Below are 19,155 nucleotides of genomic sequence, written 5' to 3'. Positions count from 1 at the left end.
CAAAATTTTTGTCAAAAAATATTACTCAATTTTTGATTTTGATATTTAATATCTTTATTTTAATTTCTTTATGAAATTGTAATCTTGGAATTTAAACCAATATTAGATATAAGATTAAATAAAGATGACCCAGTTGAATTTGAAAATATTTTGATGGAAAAATAATAAATTTGAAATTCAAACTTGAATAAAAGAATATCTATTTAGATATCTATTTAGGTAAGGATTAAGAATATTTCAATTTATTGAAATACGAATATGATCATGAGAATCGAAGCAACGAATTTCAATCATTATCAGTGATAATCAACATTATTATAAATTTCAATAAAATCGATATTAAATACCAAAATAATAGTTAAATGCATAATATCAAGTTTTCAATACTGTTTTGACAAACAACTATATTAATGGATGTTAATTTTAAAATGATAGCACATATTTTCGTTCTTTTCCCGTGGCACATCGAACAAAAACTTGAATAAATATTAATAACAGAACTGCATGCAACTCAGCAGTTGTAAATCGAACAAGCTGTTTCTGTCGATTATCAATATTTACTTATAGACGAATAGGAAAAATTACATGCATACGTTTTTCTCGTATAGTTGTATCAGTTTTAATCGTTTGACTTGTTATCTTTTTTGAATGTCTGTTTTGAATGTAAAATTAATTTTTCAGATTATTAATAATAATAACCGGAAACATCATATCATTTATTTCATATACGTGTATTCTTAATTAATTTTATAACAATTTTATTTGTTCATATTATATTATAAGTAAATGATTATAATTAAATATGATGATGATGATGATGATAATAATAATAATAATAATAATAATAATAATAATAATAATAATAATAATAAATAAACATACAAAAAATGAAAACATAAACATAAAAGTTCTGTATTATCATTCTTTGTCTTTTATCTGTAAATTAAATTTTTTATAAAAAAAAAAGAAATGATAATAGCTAAATGACAATTATGTATAAATAACAAAAATGATAGAGAATAATGTTGGATAGGATAAAATCGTTTTTGAGAGAAATATCTAGAGATATCTTTGAATTGGATATTTCTTAAAATTTTAGCTTGGCTGAAGAAACGTAATCCTGAGATTTGAGATAATATTCTTCAATCACGCCATTTCAACTGCAATCAACATAATCCTAAACTATAGAAAATTTTAGAAAACTTTATAAAAAATATCCACAGATTGATTTTTTTTTTTTTTTTTAGAACAAGAAACACTTATCTTGCAACTTTTTCTCAAAATAAGGAATTTTTCTTAGATTTGAGACTAAAATTATCAGAATGGAACATTATGTTACCCCTTTATTAAAAGTAATTCAATTCTTCCTCTTACGAATTTCTATACGAATATATGACGTTACATTATCCCCACTACCATTGTTAGATTAGGCATAGCAATGTCACGTGACACGTTTGACTTTGGCAAAAGCCTGATCACGTGATTTACCTTTACCTAGTGCAGTAGCAATGGGAATAATATGACGTCACGTCTCTTGAGAAAATTTACCAGAGGAGAATTGAACTGTTTCTATTCAACAATTCTGTTTGAAACATAATCAAAAGACTGATCCGCAATATTATTAGTTGTTTATGCAATTATATCGAAAATCTATAAAATGGACATGGAGAAGATCTTCAAAAGCATGAGTTTTTTTCGAATCAAGAAAAAGTCAAAATTTTTCAAACTATTACTACTTTTATAACGTACAGAAATGTTAAATTAAAACTATTTTAAACAAAGAATCATTTAAATTTTTCTAATTAATTGAACTATATTGAACTTTAATATTCTTAAATAATCATCATAATATGAATTCAGAATTTTTTGAATTATTTAAACTAAGAATCCATGTAAACTTCATATCAAATTTTATATACATCTGAATTTTATATTTAAATTTTGTACTTATAATATAACAATTTTATTATTAAATATCATTATTAAAAATCACCTCTTCAAATGGACAAGATTATATTTTATTAGTATTTAAAAAATAAAGAATTTTATAAAATATATAATAATTTAAATTCAATAATTAAATTCGATTAACAATTTATTATAATGCTATATTAATAAATATGTTTATCGCTTTTATCTCTTATTTTTCTAGATAACACATTAAAAACTGACAAGGATAAAATCTAGAAATTAATAGCTTAAAAATATTAGGAATTTATAAAACTTCGTAAGTTAATCATAACAAGAAATGATGTTTTCCAAATAAAAATTTTAAAATAACACGAAACGTATCAAAACTATACGTAGGAATTGTAATTGCGTGAAGGCACAAGTTGATCAGACACAACTCGATCGTTCAATATCGATAATCGGGCTCGTTACGAGTCGCGTAGCCGGTATTGCTCTTAACGAGGCGCTAATCGCGTAACCGATTTCGAGATAGCAGTATAGATCGAACAGCGAGCGCAGCTCAATGACCATTCAACTCAATAACATGTTCTCTATGCCCTGGGGACTGGAACAGTGTTTAGCGTGTTTCAATTCGTATATTCGCTAGTGACCGGTGAATCCGTTTCCTTTGCTTTCGGCTCCAGGAATCGAATTGCACGCATATACACTTTCACGAAATCTACGATTATAGGATTAATAGAAGATTCGATGTTTGGATAAGGGTATATCTATTTTGTCCGATTACGCGCATTGTAAATGTCATAGATTTATAACATGGTATCGATAGAAAAAAGTCTTCGATCAAATGTAATAATATAGAAATTCATTAAAAATAATTGTAATTTTTGAAATGTAAAATAATGTGGTATAAATGTCAAACGTGTTGAAAAATCGGTATAATATAAAATAAATATGTACAGAAAAATAACTTAAATTTTTTTTTAGAAGAAAAAAACAATGAGAAAGTAACTTTAAATGGACGTATAATTATAATAATTTTAATACACATGAAAATATTTGAATATGATAAGAAATATTAGAAAGAAAATATATTTTAAATAATAATTTATTTCTCTTCATGAATTCACAATAATCAAAATTTTTTCCAAAATTTTTCCTATTAAATAAAAAAATTACCAATTACCAATTATTAATATTATAATACTATATACTATTTTCATGATTAATTTAAAAAAATCTCACGAGTTTTAATTATTTTGAAATGTTCGTCAACAAAAAAGTTTTGTTTTAAATATATTTTAAAATAATTGTATGTAATCTATTATATATTCAGCTTCTTATATTTAGCTGTACAGTATCTATTATCTAAATACATGTAACGATTATGTATAAAAAAAATCATTTAAAATATTTATTTATATAATATACAAATCATTGAAATCAATAAAGTACTATTCTTTTTATATAATTACCGAAAATTTTATCTAAGCATTTCAATTGTCTATATATTTTGTTTTATATTTTATTTTCGAAAAATTTTCCCAAGTTCTTTAAAGATAAATTTAAGTATAATGATATTAGCTCATTTGTTATACATTTTAAGTGATAGCCGACTAGTTTATCTGTTTATAAACAATTGATAAGTGATAATTATATATTGATGCACATGTATAGATGAAGTTCTATGTATATATAGCAATTTTTTTTTTCTTTTTTTGGAAATATTTAGAAAAAGTTAAGCATGTATGGTACATTATATACATATATGGAACAAAATTATTCAAAATATCGATTTTTACATCTTCAAAAACATATTCAAAAAACCATTGAAATTAATGACATGGCATTCTTTTTATAAAATTAATTCTCAAAAATTAAAAATATTTTTAACGAATTTCATATTATCGTTTGATCGAAACTATTTTATTAGAAATATATAATTATATATTATATAATTTTTAATAATAAATTAAAAAATATCTATTTTCCTTCCTTTTCTTTTCTTTTTTTAATAAACTGATCTTTTATAAATATCAATTTTTAGAATTAATTTTGAGAACATAAATTCTCTCTTTTGAAAGAAGAGAAAAATTACTTTCTAGAAATGTAGTTAAAAACCTAATTAATTTAGTTCTCTAATCCTTTTTGTAATACGTGGACGGAGCATTAAGAACTGGTTTTATGAATTTCATAAATTACGGCAATCTTTTCTTTTTTTCTAATTTCTTGGCTTTTCATTCTGTATTACAGAATGTTCTGTCAATGAAATTTACATAAAATTTTCATAAATTTCATTCGATAAGATAAAATTTTTTATATCAAATTTTTTTATTAAAAAAACTTTAAAAGTTCGTTTTTTGGATTTTATCAAATTTATTTAATAAATTTAGATAAATAAAAAAAATAAAATAAAATTATGCGTACGATATTATAAGATTACACGTGTTACCTGGGAAACAAAAAACATAATATAAAACAAGAAACAGGATACACATATATACATGCAATAAAAAATAAATTTAAATTTAATATTTTTTTAGAATAATATCAAATATCAAACATCGAAATCAAAATAAATATAAAATTTTGAAAATTTTTCAATATAATTCTTCACTACTAAAACTTTACTACGTATTAATCATATATTACAAATTTTACATTAAACATCTTATCACATCAAAGAATTACTTCTGTAAATGAATCTATGCCTTGTTTAATCTACTTTATTTTCAATATAGTGAATTTTATATAGATAGCAGAATAATTTTAGAAATAATAGAACAATTAATAAAATAATTATGTCAAAAGATAAAAATAGTTGAATTAATTCTATTATTTGTGGAATGGAATTCAATAAAATGGAACTTAAAGGTTTATATGAACCTTACACAATTATTCGAATTATATGAAACTTCTGTTATTTGAACTGAGAATCATTCCACTTATGAATATCTTTATATATATTTTTTACAATATAATTAGAAATATACAAAATAAATATAAAATTCATTCATTTAGCAAAAAAAATTATTATGTTTTTAAATTTATAACATTTGATGTGTATTTTAGAGAAAATATTTCGTAAAATCTTTTTATGTAAACGTGAACTTCTATTAATTGGACGAAAAATCATAATTGGTGAACTTTTTTATTATATGAACAACTTGATATTTTTTATTATATGAACATATTTGTTTTCCGACAAGTATAAATGAAATTCTGCTGCATCAGATATTCATTATATTCATTCATTCACAGAATGCCCATTGAAGTTGGAATTTTTTTATAAAAATATTAATGAATAGAAATATTGGTGAAATTTCTTCAAGCTTGCTTATTAAATGCACAAGAAAATGTATTAATAAATAAAATTCAAATAAAAGTCAATTATATGAATTTATATGATTTTTTTTTATATTTTAATTTATTTATTATGAATTTTATTTTCATTCATCGAAGCAATTCCTCCAACGAAATACTTTGTATATCAAGATGATAAAAATATTCAATACTTAAATATTGGAAATACGTATAAAACTTGAAATTTCAATTTAAATTTCATGCATATATTTTCACTAATCTGAATAATCAACATATTAATTATAAATTTCTATTTAGTTATAATTCCAGTTTATTTAAATAAAATCGAACTTGGATAATTTGAATCTCAAGGGAAAAGATAAATTCCTTGAAATATAAAACTTACCAAAGTTTATCAAAGTTTTCAAAGTAAAAAAGAGGTTTCTAAACGAATGAAAATTCAAAATACAAAAAACTTTAAATAAAAATTAAAAAAATTTTCAAATTATAACGATATAAGAAAATAATTGTTATAATAAATAAAAGCTAAAATTTAAAAAAAAAAATAATTTTTGAATATAAATTACTTATTACATAAACATATAAACCTAATCGTATGATTTACTTGAAAAACAATCAACTTTTGTAGATATACACGTGGTTGAAATTAGATATGATTTATATCATCTTATATTTTATAGATGAAAATTCACTTTGATTCGAATCACATTACTTGGTCGAAATAGATTCGTTATAGAGTTAAACAAGATACAATTATTACATTTTTTACTAAAAAAAAAAATTGAAATCTTATAATTTGCAAACATCATATAAAATCACATCCGATTCGCTCTCCAAAATCGTCTAGACACGAAATCATAATTGCATCGGTATGGGATAACGACAAGTATAACGTAGTTATCCAACTTACCGTCTTGATAAGGGCCATCTTGACACAGCTCCATGACTACCTTGTTGGTGCCCACGTATAACGAGTTGAAGTGCTCCCTTTGTTTCTCTTCCATGCAGTCGAACGTATACGTCTGAATGCACTTCATGCCAGCCTCGAAATCTCTGTAACAAACAAAAAAAAAATCTTTGATGTATCAATATAAATAAAATAAAAAATATAATAGATATGTATAGAATAATATAGATATTTTAAAATGAATTTAAAATATATGTGATATCGAAAAAATTTTGCAATAACAAATGTCTAATATATTATCATAAATTATGAATAATCAATAAGAATATTTTAATTTGAATATCACAATTTTCTAGCGAAACAGATCTATAGAAGAAAGAGTGTTTCGTTCATTTTCAAAGTTTCAACGAGGATTGATTATAAATAATTGTTACTACAAGGAATAATCGAGTTTTGAATTAATATTCGATTTAAGGAGATAATTCGAAAAATTTTATGAACTACTTGTGGAGGAATTTATGGATTTATTAGTTGATTTTATAAATTAACAATTTAACAGTAAATGTGATTAATTGTATTGACAATTAGATATATTTAAAAGTATTAAAAATATATTATTTTATATTATTATAAATTATTATTAAACTATTTTATTTTATTTTATTTATTATATAGGAATATTTCATTTTTATTGAAATTCATTCATTTGAATGAATGGTTAAATGATTATATTAAAAAATGATCATTATAATTTTAATTATCTTTACAATAATAGATCTTTTTTTTTCTTAAATTTTCTTAAACTATATAAAGTTTCGGAAAAATTGAATACAATTAAATTAATTATGTTTCAAAGGTCGCTTTTCATAAATTTAAGATGCGGTGCAAAAATAAAACTTATTTAATAAGATGAGGGCGTAAGATTCTAAGAGGATTTTCTTAATACGAAAAGTACTTTTTCTTATTCTTAATTAAAGAAAAATCTTAAAGGAAAAGCAAAAAAAAAAAAGAAAGATTCTTTAATAATGTTATAACGATCAACATTATCGGCTTTACTTCTCATTGAAACAGAATGTTGTACATCAACTTGTTGTAAAGTTTAAATTGCATATTCGTGTCTTTTCATAGAACGGAAATTTCAAACATAGATTAAGATAAACTTAATATCTTGTAACTTATTTAAATAAGAAAACAATTCGAAACAAAATACATTTTAAAAACACAACATTTCAAATACATTTTAAAAATAATATAAGAGATTATTATATTTAAAGTTGATGTTTTTAAACAATTTATTCAAACAATAAAGTATATTTATAAAGTATATTGCAAATAACAATTTACCGAGATAGTAAAAGAATCTAAGATAATGGAAAAGAGCCAGCTAAGTTAAAATAAAAGTAAATTGAAGGAAACTTTATATTCTTCATAAGAAATGGGATACGGAATCATTTTTTTTAAAAAAAAAATAGAAAAAAACGAGATTGATATACATTGTCGTGCATTTATTCTCAAAAAATGAATTGCAATAAATAATAAAATCATTAAATATTTTGTAAACTAATAATTTAATCCTTTTATGTAGTAATATGTATGATTCTATATATATTCATATATATATAATATATTTAAATTAAATGATATAATTATAGAGAATGATGCTATGAAAAAATAAATAAATATAGAATAAAATATTTTTTAATTCAAGACTTCGTTCTCGAGTAAAATTTTCAAGTAGTAAAAACTAATTATCTAAATTACTAATTATTTATTAACTAATTATCTAATTATTAATTAATGATTAACTAATTATCTAATTAAATAAATGCTAAAAAGCTTAAATTTAACTAAAAATTAGAAGTTCAAATTGATTTTCTCGATAGGAATAATTATTCTGAATGTGAAATAATGTGAATAAGCAAAAAATAAAAAATAAATTTCTATTTTATCTTTTTTTATGAGAAAAATGGAAGAAAAATTTTCAATCGAAAAAATTATACAATAGAAGGAAATTAGAAGCATAGACGAATCTTCAAATTTAATCTCCAAAATTAATTTTTAAATAAAACAAAAAAATATAGAATAATCATTTGTTAATAAATCAGTTATATTTAATCAAGAAATAATTTTATATGTATATATAAAATATATATTATAGAATATTGTAAAATTAACAAATGAAATAATGAAAAAATTGAGAAACGAAATTAACACATACGGCATGTATCTACGGCATGATCTATTTTCAAAAGATCAATTTCAATAAATAATATGATGAAATTTTTCAAACATTTCGTGAATTGATAATTATAAAGTATTACGAATAATTACGAGAGATAATTCAAAACGACTTACTTGAAGAAATCACAACGTGACAATTTCATTATTAACGGCACTAGGAACAATGAAGAAAGAGAAAAGAAGAAGAGGAAAAAAAAAAAAAGAAAGAAAGAATTTCAATAAGGGAAATCGGAACGTCTTTACTCCGTCAGCGGAGCAATTATCTTGCTGTTGCTTATTGGAGCGATCCCGACAGTTTCCCTTTTATTTCCTTTAACCTTTCTCGACACTCGTCGAATATCGCCTTCTGGTTTTATTGGGATGGCACATTTAAATTTCAGATTTCAATTTCAATTTCACGGGTCAGGGGAAATTAGAAGAAAACGTAGTCAGGTTACGAGTACACGAGTCGATAGTTGCCGAATTTAAAATTATCGTTCAATAAACTTGGGAAACGGTCGCTAAATTGAGTCCCTATGAGACTGAAATCTAAATCACGTGATGTTCTTTTAACTCAAACAGAATGAGCATTCAAACTTGTATACGTAAAAAATAAAAAAATCGTTAAAATCTTTTTTTCGTATATTAATGATATTAAAATGATATTAATGATATTAATGATATTAATGATATTAATGATATTAAAATGAATAAATTATGAATACGAATGAGCTATGTATATACTTTATTTTCTTCATGAATTTTATATTATTAATTTTAAATCTTTTTTTCAAAGAAATCTTATTCTTATTCAAAAAGTTTTAAAACAAATGAAATATAATTTCTATTTTATCTCCCTTAAATCTAATTTAGTTTAATCTAGTCTCTTCTTATTATTTACAATACTACATTTCTTCGCCAATGTTTGAAAACTTTGAAAACTCAATTTTTGCGATGGCGTTTACAATTCCGTTGGCGAATTTTGTTTTATCATAAATTCAAATCGACGTTCGCAATAATCGAATGAATATTTATGAAATGAGATTTATTGAATTTTCAAACAAAAAGTTGCGAACAAGTATTGAAGTGTAAACTGGAGCATTATCACGATGCAAAATCCAGATGTTATTGAAAACGGCTCACTCGAACCTCGAGTGACAAAAATAATGTTAAAGTATATATAGTATATAAATAAGTAAAATAATAAAATAAAATATAATAAAATAATAAAATAGTATATAGTATATAAAGTATATAAACTATATATACACTATTGCACCTATGGCAATGCATCGTTATTAGAAAACTGAGTACAATGAAAATATCATTTGAATCTTTTTGATATATAAATAAGATTATTCTGAAACTTTTGAAACAAAGTAGTATAACTCAATATATATTAATTGGTATTAATTTAATTCATGAAATTGTTTGATTAGAAGAATTTTAATTTGAATTTCGTAAAAAACTTATTAAATTTATAACAAACGAAGAAAGAATGAACAGCCAAATATTACTTCGCGTTCTTTCCGAATTATTTTCTATTAATTCGACAAATGTACTATAAATTATATTTGTAGAGAATGAGTATGATTTGAAATGTTTATTATGCAAGTTTTGTCTGTTCATATTTTTTGCAATATATTTTATATGTAATATTTTCTATGATTTATTGTGCTCTTATCATAACATTAAATTGAATAAATTAAAAGAAAAAATTATTTTATTCTCTCTTATTAATTTTTCAGTCATTATAAATTACTTCATTCTCGAATATTTTATTCACTTTGAGCGGCATATTTAATGATACTTTACTCAGTAAGTATTCTAAATTGGAATACTTTTCTGGAATACTTTTCAAACGTATGGCATTCTTTGAACCAAAAAGAATTTGAAATCGCTGATGTTGATAAAAAACATTCGAAAACTCTTAAGATCTTTTAAAAAGTACTTTCATATAAAAATTTTCTTTGAAATCGCAATTTCTCAGAAAGTTTATTTATTTTGACTTTTATAGAAACATTTTATTTTTTGTTAAGATTATGAATATTAATATAATGGAATATTTAATTTTAAAATTAAAATTGATAACAAAATTAATAAAATTGATTCAATAATTTAAATCAATAAAAAAAATATGAATATTTTTAAATTAAATTTATATCATATTTATTTTCAAGTTAGCTATTTTCTTTGATTATTAATATTAAATTCATATTTTTTTATATGAGAATCACTTTATTAAGTTGATATTTATTAATAAATATAAAAAATAAGTTGTGTACAGACGTATATATTAATGAAATTCTATGTAACAATAACAATCTTTTTTTGATATAATATCTCGAAAATTAAGACCAAGCAACGCTTGCAGCGAAAGAAATTATTCAAAATATTTCTACATATTTAAAAATTGATTTAAATAATTCCTATATAATAATCATTTTTTTGTTGAAATATTAGAAACAATACCATAAAAATACTATAAATATATAGACCGCTCTGTACATTGACTGTACATTTAACGAGCATTGAAAAAATGATTAACAATGAAATTTGTGTAAAATTGAAAATGCTTTTGCACATACATTTGAATATCCAACAAACATCTATTAGAAATGGATCACATTTAATGGATCCATTAAATAGGATCACATTTTGAAGAGAAAAAAAAAAAAAAAAAAAAGAAAGTTACAAAAATAAAAAAAAAATTAATTAATTGATGGAAAAAACGATAAATTATCTAGCCGCGATGTCTTTCAATTCATTGTTATCGGATCAATTACGATGCATTATTTCGCGTGTTAGATCCACGTAACTAGTTTACGAGCAGCCGGATAACAGGCGGTTCGAACGGTAGTGGCCCGACTTCCGCATTAAAATTTCAAATTTCAATCGCAACTCGAGGTACAGGGAATCGGCTGAATTCGTCTCGCTCACGCCACCGCGAAATTACTGGCACGCGTACGCGAAATTCAAGAATCACCATCGCGATTCCAAACGAAATGAAAACCAATTAATTTTCTTTTTTTTTTTTTTTTCGTGCATTTTTCTAATGGAAATTCGTTTCGTTATACTGAAATTGTAAGGTGAGAATGATCGAAATATTTTTTTTTTTCTAGTTTAAATATATTTTAAAATAAAATTCAACAAAATTCTGTACGATCAAAGAGTTGAACAATGAGTTCGCGATATTTTAACCTAATTTCAGAAAATATACGAGATCTGTCCGTAAAATATTCAACATTTCAAAGTGCTTTTTAAAATAATTTGCGAAATTCTTTCTAGATTCGTTATCAATTTCAATTTAATATTTTCTTTATTTTTAAAATGATTTCAATTTCGAATATAATAAACATATAAGGATTCTCTGTTCTATGATGATTGTTGACGTGTATTATATCATGAATTTTTTTAAGTAATGTGAAAGAAAAAGTTTTTTACGTATCTATCTTTTTTTCTGTTTATGTTCAACATACAAATATTGTCATCAATATGCATAATTCTTTATTTCGTTATTTTACAATTGTTTTTTGTATTTATAAAATAGAGATCTCTAATAAAAATATTTTACAAATTTAAATTACAATATTAAATCAGGCAATGATTGAAAAGCAGAATCGAAAAGTAGTAGTACTTGACTTCTTTGATCATTATCAAATGCTGATGATCATGTAATATTTAAGATCAATAATAATACGTTTCACTGTTGATTAAATAATTGACAAATGATGATTTTTATTTTTGAAAAGAACATTTATTTAACTTTTCATAAAAATAGTATAATTCTATAATTTTTATTACTTTTTTTTTCTTTGTTATAAATTATTTCAGTTTTGCTTTTATTTAAAGTATGAAAAATAATTTTCTGAAAAAATAATAAGTAATAAGATCGCCATAAAAATATGTATCCAAATCAACTTATGATTTAACATGACTTAATAAGTAACATATATGTATATATATATGATTGTCAAAAATATTTAAACAATAATGTATGTGCTATAATTTTTTTAGAAAAATAAATAGTTGATTTTAATATCTTATTGATCCTATTTTAAAATTATTTTCTTGTTAATAATTTGTATTTATTTTATATTTTAAAATTTTTTTTTTTTTTTGATCAAAAGAAACGAATCTGAATTTATTTCTCCAAAAATTAACAAAAATAAAAAGAATCTATAAAAAAGTTATATATTCAAATAAAATAAAATACTTTTATTTTAATAAATATTTTTAATCGCCACAATGAATTATTACATAGATTGAAAATGAATAAAATAATAGAAATAGCTCTTATACACATATATAATATTATATCATGTATTCTACATTATGTAATCGAGATTTTTGGCCATGAAATTATTTATATCTGTGATTTTCTGCAGGCGTTGTTTATCTATCACCGTGAAAGATCATCTGACTGACAAGGACTATGTAGGATATTTTAGACAATCAAATTCACCCGAATGATGCAAACAATATATTTCCTGAATGTAATGGAATTTTTCAGGATAATAATGCTTCTATTCATACAACTGAAATTGTGCAATCTTGGTTTAAGAAGCATGAAAACGAAGTAAAACATCTTCCATAGCTAGCACAATCGCCAGACCATAATATCATCGAGTCATTATGGTCTATTTTGGAGAATAAAGTTAGGGGCAGATATCCTCCTCCGGCTTCGCTAAAGGAACTTGAAAAACTATTATATAAGAGAATAGTATAATATCTCATTAAATATCATTCAGTTCCGTACGATTCCATTCCGAGAAAAATTCAAGCTGACAATAAAAAATAATGGCCTTATTATATAATAATAATATAATAATAAATTATAATAATATTAATAATTAAAAAAAACGAAATCCAAATTAAAGTATTTCCATCTTAATATTCAATATTGGCCATGAAATTATTATTAATTTATAAAATGAATCTTAAGCATCGAATTTAAATTTGTAAATATACTCTGTGCAATAAAACTATGAAATATATATATTATATAATTATATATAATATACTATATATATATTCTTGCTATAAAGATGCTCAATTTCTTGTTTATTAGATACGAATTTTTACAGATTTATTTATTGTACATATTGGAATCGATCATTAACGAAAAAAATCTCGATATAATATCCCAAAATTTGGGAAACGCGTGCTCGTACGCTCAGTCGTTTTATGTACACGTTCACGCGTTATCGTTCCGCCGGTTGATTTGGTCGGTTACCGAAAATTCGTACCGATATTTCTCTCATCGATGTGAACTCGATTTATCCGAGTAAAAACCTGACCCATTCGCTTTTCGAATCTCGTTTTCGCTGCCTTAGCATCAATCTGTAAACGCTGTATGTCGCATTTTCGATAGCACGCTCAAATGATTCTATTCAGAATGAACATCATGAAAATTGGCGAAAAGTTTTGTTAAGTGGTATACGGGCAAATGATAATATTTGTTCTTGTTCCCATTTACGAGTTATTATTATTTCTCGTTTTTATTGTTAATCTTTTAATTTTACGAAGAAAAAACGTGTTACGGTTTGGTTTCGTATCACTTGTTGGATTATTTTGCATTATTTAATTTTGAAAAAGATATTCAGTGAGTGATATTATTTCTTTTTATCTTTCTATCTTGAAATATTTGTTTATAAATGAAATGTTTTACTTACATATAAAAATGAAAATGATTGGTTTTTCTATATGAATTTCATCGTTGAATTATATTTAAATAAAGTAAAAGTAAAGAATGATAATCTATTGATTAATTAAAAACATTTATATATATGTATCTATTTTATTCTTATATATAAATCGCTCAGAAAAGAAAATTCAATTTCTTTTTCTTTATCGTCAAAATATATTTTATTAACAAGTGATGGAATTGATAAGTTTTTAATTTTTGATTGTGAAAGATATGTATATATATGATTCATAACTTAAATTGCTTTAAATTTTTGCATAAAATATACGTAATCTATAAAACTATCTATGATGAAAGGAAAGTGGAAAAAAAAGAGAAACAATTTAATCGAATTTGATATATATCATTAGTAAAATTCCATTTCAAACGAAATATTATTTTTTATATAATTTTCTTCAACGATAATAACTTTTAAGGATTAATATTACTAAAAAAAAAAAGTAATTTTATATTGAATTGTATAATATATATATATATTATATAATATATAATATTATATATAATATTGTATAAAAAGTTGTAAAAGTTCTAAAATATTCTAGCGTATTATATTTCTTTAAGTTCAAACTTTTTTTATGTGATTCTTCAAATTTCATAGTTGTACGATCGAGCAAAAGTTACAAGAGAAAAAGAACTATAAATTTCTCTCTCTTTCTCTCTCTCTCTCTCTCTCTCTCTCTCTCTCTCTCTCTCTTGCTCTCTTTCTTTCTGCTGCTGCTGCTGCTTCTCTTTTAATGAATAAATATAACGCTAGAAAGTTTCATGTCTGTCGCATGTGTTCGCAAAAAATATGCTTCTTTAGAAAAGTTTTAAAGTCCACACGAAGTGGATAGGTATCTCATTCTCGAGAATTATGGTTTCCCACTAACTTGTTAGCCATTCTTTTACGGAGGATGAGTCACGTAACATAGAAACATACATATCCCTTTCGTTTTTGGACAAAAAGTAGAAAAAAAAAAAAAATAAGTAAATAAAATAAAAGTAGAAAAGCCAAATGGTTTAACGAGCTCTAACCTTTTGTACCTGTACTTACTCTCCGCGTATATTAGTGGAAACTGCACCTGCACGAACCTTCTAACGAACAAAACCATATAATTTTATCCATCCGAATTAACTGCTCTTTTTACTAGGCAAAAAAAATTTGAAACGTATTCAGATCTTTTATAAGTGAAAAATAGTTACACAATAGACAAAATGGATGAAATATATTATGTTTTGTAAATTATCTTTTACAAATTTCGATTCCATTTTTAAACGTTTAAAAAAATAATAATAAAATAATTGAAATAAAATTTTTAATTGAGATCATTGAAAGAACAATTTGTTAATATAGTTAATATTATATATATATATATATATATATATATATATAATAATTATAAATTTTATGTTAAAAAAATGAAAATTATTTTTAATAGTAATCAAAAGAATTTTATATGTTTCCAAATTAAAATCCAATTTTAAAATTCACAATTTATAACATAAAATTATTGAATTTAAATTGTAGAAGAACACGATAAATTTTAAAAATATTATTTGAATTGTTTAAATATCAAACGATTGAAACTTTCAAATTATTAAGAAAAAATTAATAACTTCCTTTTGATGAAAGAAATCGAATGTCTATTAACTAAAGTTAATCAATTTCACGAGAAATTTACACGATCGATAAATAAAATAATTAAAAGTAAAGAGAATTATTTGCAAACCAATATTCAAGATATAACAAAATTTTGATGACTTGAAATCGACGAAGGAAAACTTATTTATTAAAAAATTCATATTAATTTATTTTCTTTTTAATTTTTATCACTTGATATACAATGCCATAACTTTATAACTTCTATAAATAAATAGATTATATATTTCTAAAATTATCAAATAAATAAATAAAAATATTTTTTGTGAATATAAAAAGTTATTAATATAATGAATATAAAAAGTAATATTAATATGTGTAGTTTATATAAATAGTAAATACAAATTAAAAAAGAAATAAAAAAAAAATTTGCTTTTTGTAAAGTTAAACACTGATCAAAATTTTCAAAAAATATCTCCAGGCATTGCACTGTTATTGAATTTTTATCAAAATATTTACCATCTATCGATGAATGTTTTTCAATTAAACGATCGTCAAAAAAAACCGATAAATAATTATTTGAATCCAAGTATCATGAATTTTGTTTATTTTTGTAAAAAATTAAATCGAAACATACTCTGTATAAAATTCAATATTTGAACTTTATTATTTATGAAAATCTAGATATCTCAAAAAAAAAAAAACAACGAAATATGTCCATTTATCACAGAGCTATATATTTTATTTTAATGAACGATAATTTTATCTTTAATAATACATGATAATTACTAATAATATTTACATTTTTATAAATAGAAGATATTTGATATCTTCTAATAATAAAATATTTCAAATTTCAAATATCTATCTAGAATTAATTTAACGAAGCCTCCTCACAATACTGGAATTAAAAATTATTCCAGCAAAGGATTAATCATCAAACTTAAAAAAGATTAACTGGAAACTCTTAAGAGGCTATTTAAAACTCAAAAGAAATCTCGAGTTGGCTGTTCCCTCGAACTTTTCAGTAAATTAGTAAACTAGTTTATTAGAATTCTCTTTCAATCTTTGAAACTCGTTTCTCGATTGATTCGATTCGGGAAAAATAAACAAACAAGACCAATAAATTTGAATAGGTGTTTGAAAGTTCAGATCGCATTAAATTTCCTTCGATTTATCTAATTATTAGTGCGATCGAGGACTGAAGTGGCCGCCATTCTTCAATCGAACAAATTTTAAGAAATGGATAAATAAAATTATTGTATGATTAAATTTGAATTTTTGATTAGTGAGTTTTTTTTAAATAAAAAGTTGCCCTCAATACAATCGAAAGAAAAAAATTTAGATATGGAGATGAACAGAAAAATATAAATTCGATCGAAATATTCAATCGTCATGGATACATGGATTTTTTACGCATGATAATTATTTCAATTTTAACGAACATTTTCCACGATAGATTTTATATTTCTCGTTGCAATTCAGAATAAATAATATTTATATGAATATATATTAATGTTTTAAATTATTTCATAAAACAGAGAAAATTTTGGAATATTATTTTATGAAATAATTTTTTTTAAATGGAATAAATAAAAAATACGCGTAAAATAATATTAAAATTAAACTCTGTAAACAATTTCTATCATTCGTGCCCAGAGAAAAATTTCATTTTTGAATTCCTTACTTTATTGATAAAAGTTCTACATATTTAATTGAATGAAATATTATATAATGAAACAGAGATTTCAATGAATACGCCATTTTTTAACGGTTTTTAAAAGTCTAGAACAATAAGAAAAATAATTATGGACATAAATTATCCACGGAAAGTGCAAAAAATGTGTTTGTTCACGAAAGATTAGATTATTAAATAATAATTAACTGAAATACAAAGTAGATAATATTTTCTTTATATCATGAATATATAATTCAATATCTTATGGAAATTTGTAGTTTACATAAAATAAAATATAATAAAGATCATTTTTCAAGATATTAATATTTATTTTAGTTTTTTTAATTTAACAATATAGTAAATTTAATTTTACTATAAAACATAAAGTATCATTTTATCCTTGTTATCTAAAATTCGGAATATAAAAAATCATTTTATATATAATATTATAAAAAAAAATATATAAAAAACATTCATTTTTATGTTTTCTTACTCAAAGAGAAAATTTCAATCTTTCTTTCGTATAAGGAATTTTAACAAAAATATTTTCATTTAATTTTCTATTATATGATTATTAAATAAAAAATACACGACAATATGTATATCCAATATATATTTATAAAAATTGTTTTTTTATTTTTCATTTTTTGTTTCTAGTAATTATTTTAATAATTATATGGAAAAAGATTTTCGGTGATTTTTATAAACCTTATAAAAATTAAGATTTTGAACAACTTTTTTCTATATGTATAAAATTTGCTCCATAATTTTCAAAAAATGCTATTAATATATTATAATTTCATTTATACTTCATGATGTAAGCATCATACATGTATGTAAGCACGTGACCGCCATTTATCTTCTGTTAATACAAATATATATCACGATGGTTGACACTTCAAATATAATGAGTTGATATCATATGAATATCTATCCATCATATATCTTTTTATCTATTCATAGAGAGTTTGGAAATTCCACAGATCTATGATAATATAAAATAATCCCTGAACGATCGAAATCATAATAATCGATATTACAAAAATAGATACTAATTAAATAAATATAAAGCTGATATCATTATCGTTGTAATTTTTGATTTCAGAGATTGTTTTATATTTCACTTTTGAAGGAATTATTTAAATACCAGATATACCAGTCAATATGAGGAAAAATTCAAAATATGATATTATAATATTATCGAAAAATTTCTAAAGGATATTTAAAAATCGAAGCTCTTTTGTAAACTTATAATTATTATTTACATAATACGAAAGAAGATAATTGAAAAACTTACGGGCATAACTGTTGAAGTTCCTCCTTCTTCGTCACGAAGCTCAAGTCGTTGGTGTTGATTCTCTCGAAAGGCCTTCCGCATCTCACCAACCTTTCGTGTCCGCACTCTTGGCTCCGACAACTGCCAAGCACTGAAACGGAAACAGTGATAACGTAAAGTAAAGAAGAAATCGGACAAACTAACGATAAGATGTTTCCAACATTGAACAATTAATAGCCTGAAGCAATCTGGATGTCATTTTAAAATATCCTCCAACGAGTTTACACTTCGGATACTATTTCATTTTAAGATTTATCGATTGTCAAGCGAATAGAAAAGTGGCACATTTGTTCGCTACATTAACTTCCGTTTAACCTTTTCACAGCTGAAGAAGCTGTGCAAACCAAAAGAAAATATTTTATGGTTAACATGAATTTAACATTTGAGAAAATTGACATTATCAATATATAGATTGAAAAGTAGAAAGACTAATTTTTAATTAGTATATATAAGCAATTATTGATATATTAATTTTAATTCTTTAATTCAATGGAAA

General features: G+C 22.9%; 1 protein-coding gene across 1 annotated transcript in view; it reads right to left on the bottom strand.

The window, feature by feature from the left end:
• The window catches only part of LOC122716003, an 86,007-nt gene that overhangs the window by 18,636 nt on the left and 48,216 nt on the right, over positions 1–19,155 (bottom strand). The window contains exons 2-3 of the mRNA XM_043938673.1: positions 18,621–18,750; positions 6,143–6,285 (exon numbers count right to left, since the gene is read on the bottom strand). Of these exons, the coding sequence (XP_043794608.1) occupies positions 6,143–6,285; positions 18,621–18,750 (273 nt within the window). The remainder of the gene's footprint in view (positions 1–6,142; positions 6,286–18,620; positions 18,751–19,155) is intronic.

Source organism: Apis laboriosa, unplaced genomic scaffold (genome assembly GCF_014066325.1).
Source record: "Apis laboriosa isolate Shangri-la unplaced genomic scaffold, ASM1406632v1 scaffold41_cov147, whole genome shotgun sequence".
Classification (NCBI taxonomy): domain Eukaryota; kingdom Metazoa; phylum Arthropoda; class Insecta; order Hymenoptera; family Apidae; genus Apis; species Apis laboriosa.
This window is presented reverse-complemented; position numbering and strand designations above follow the sequence as displayed.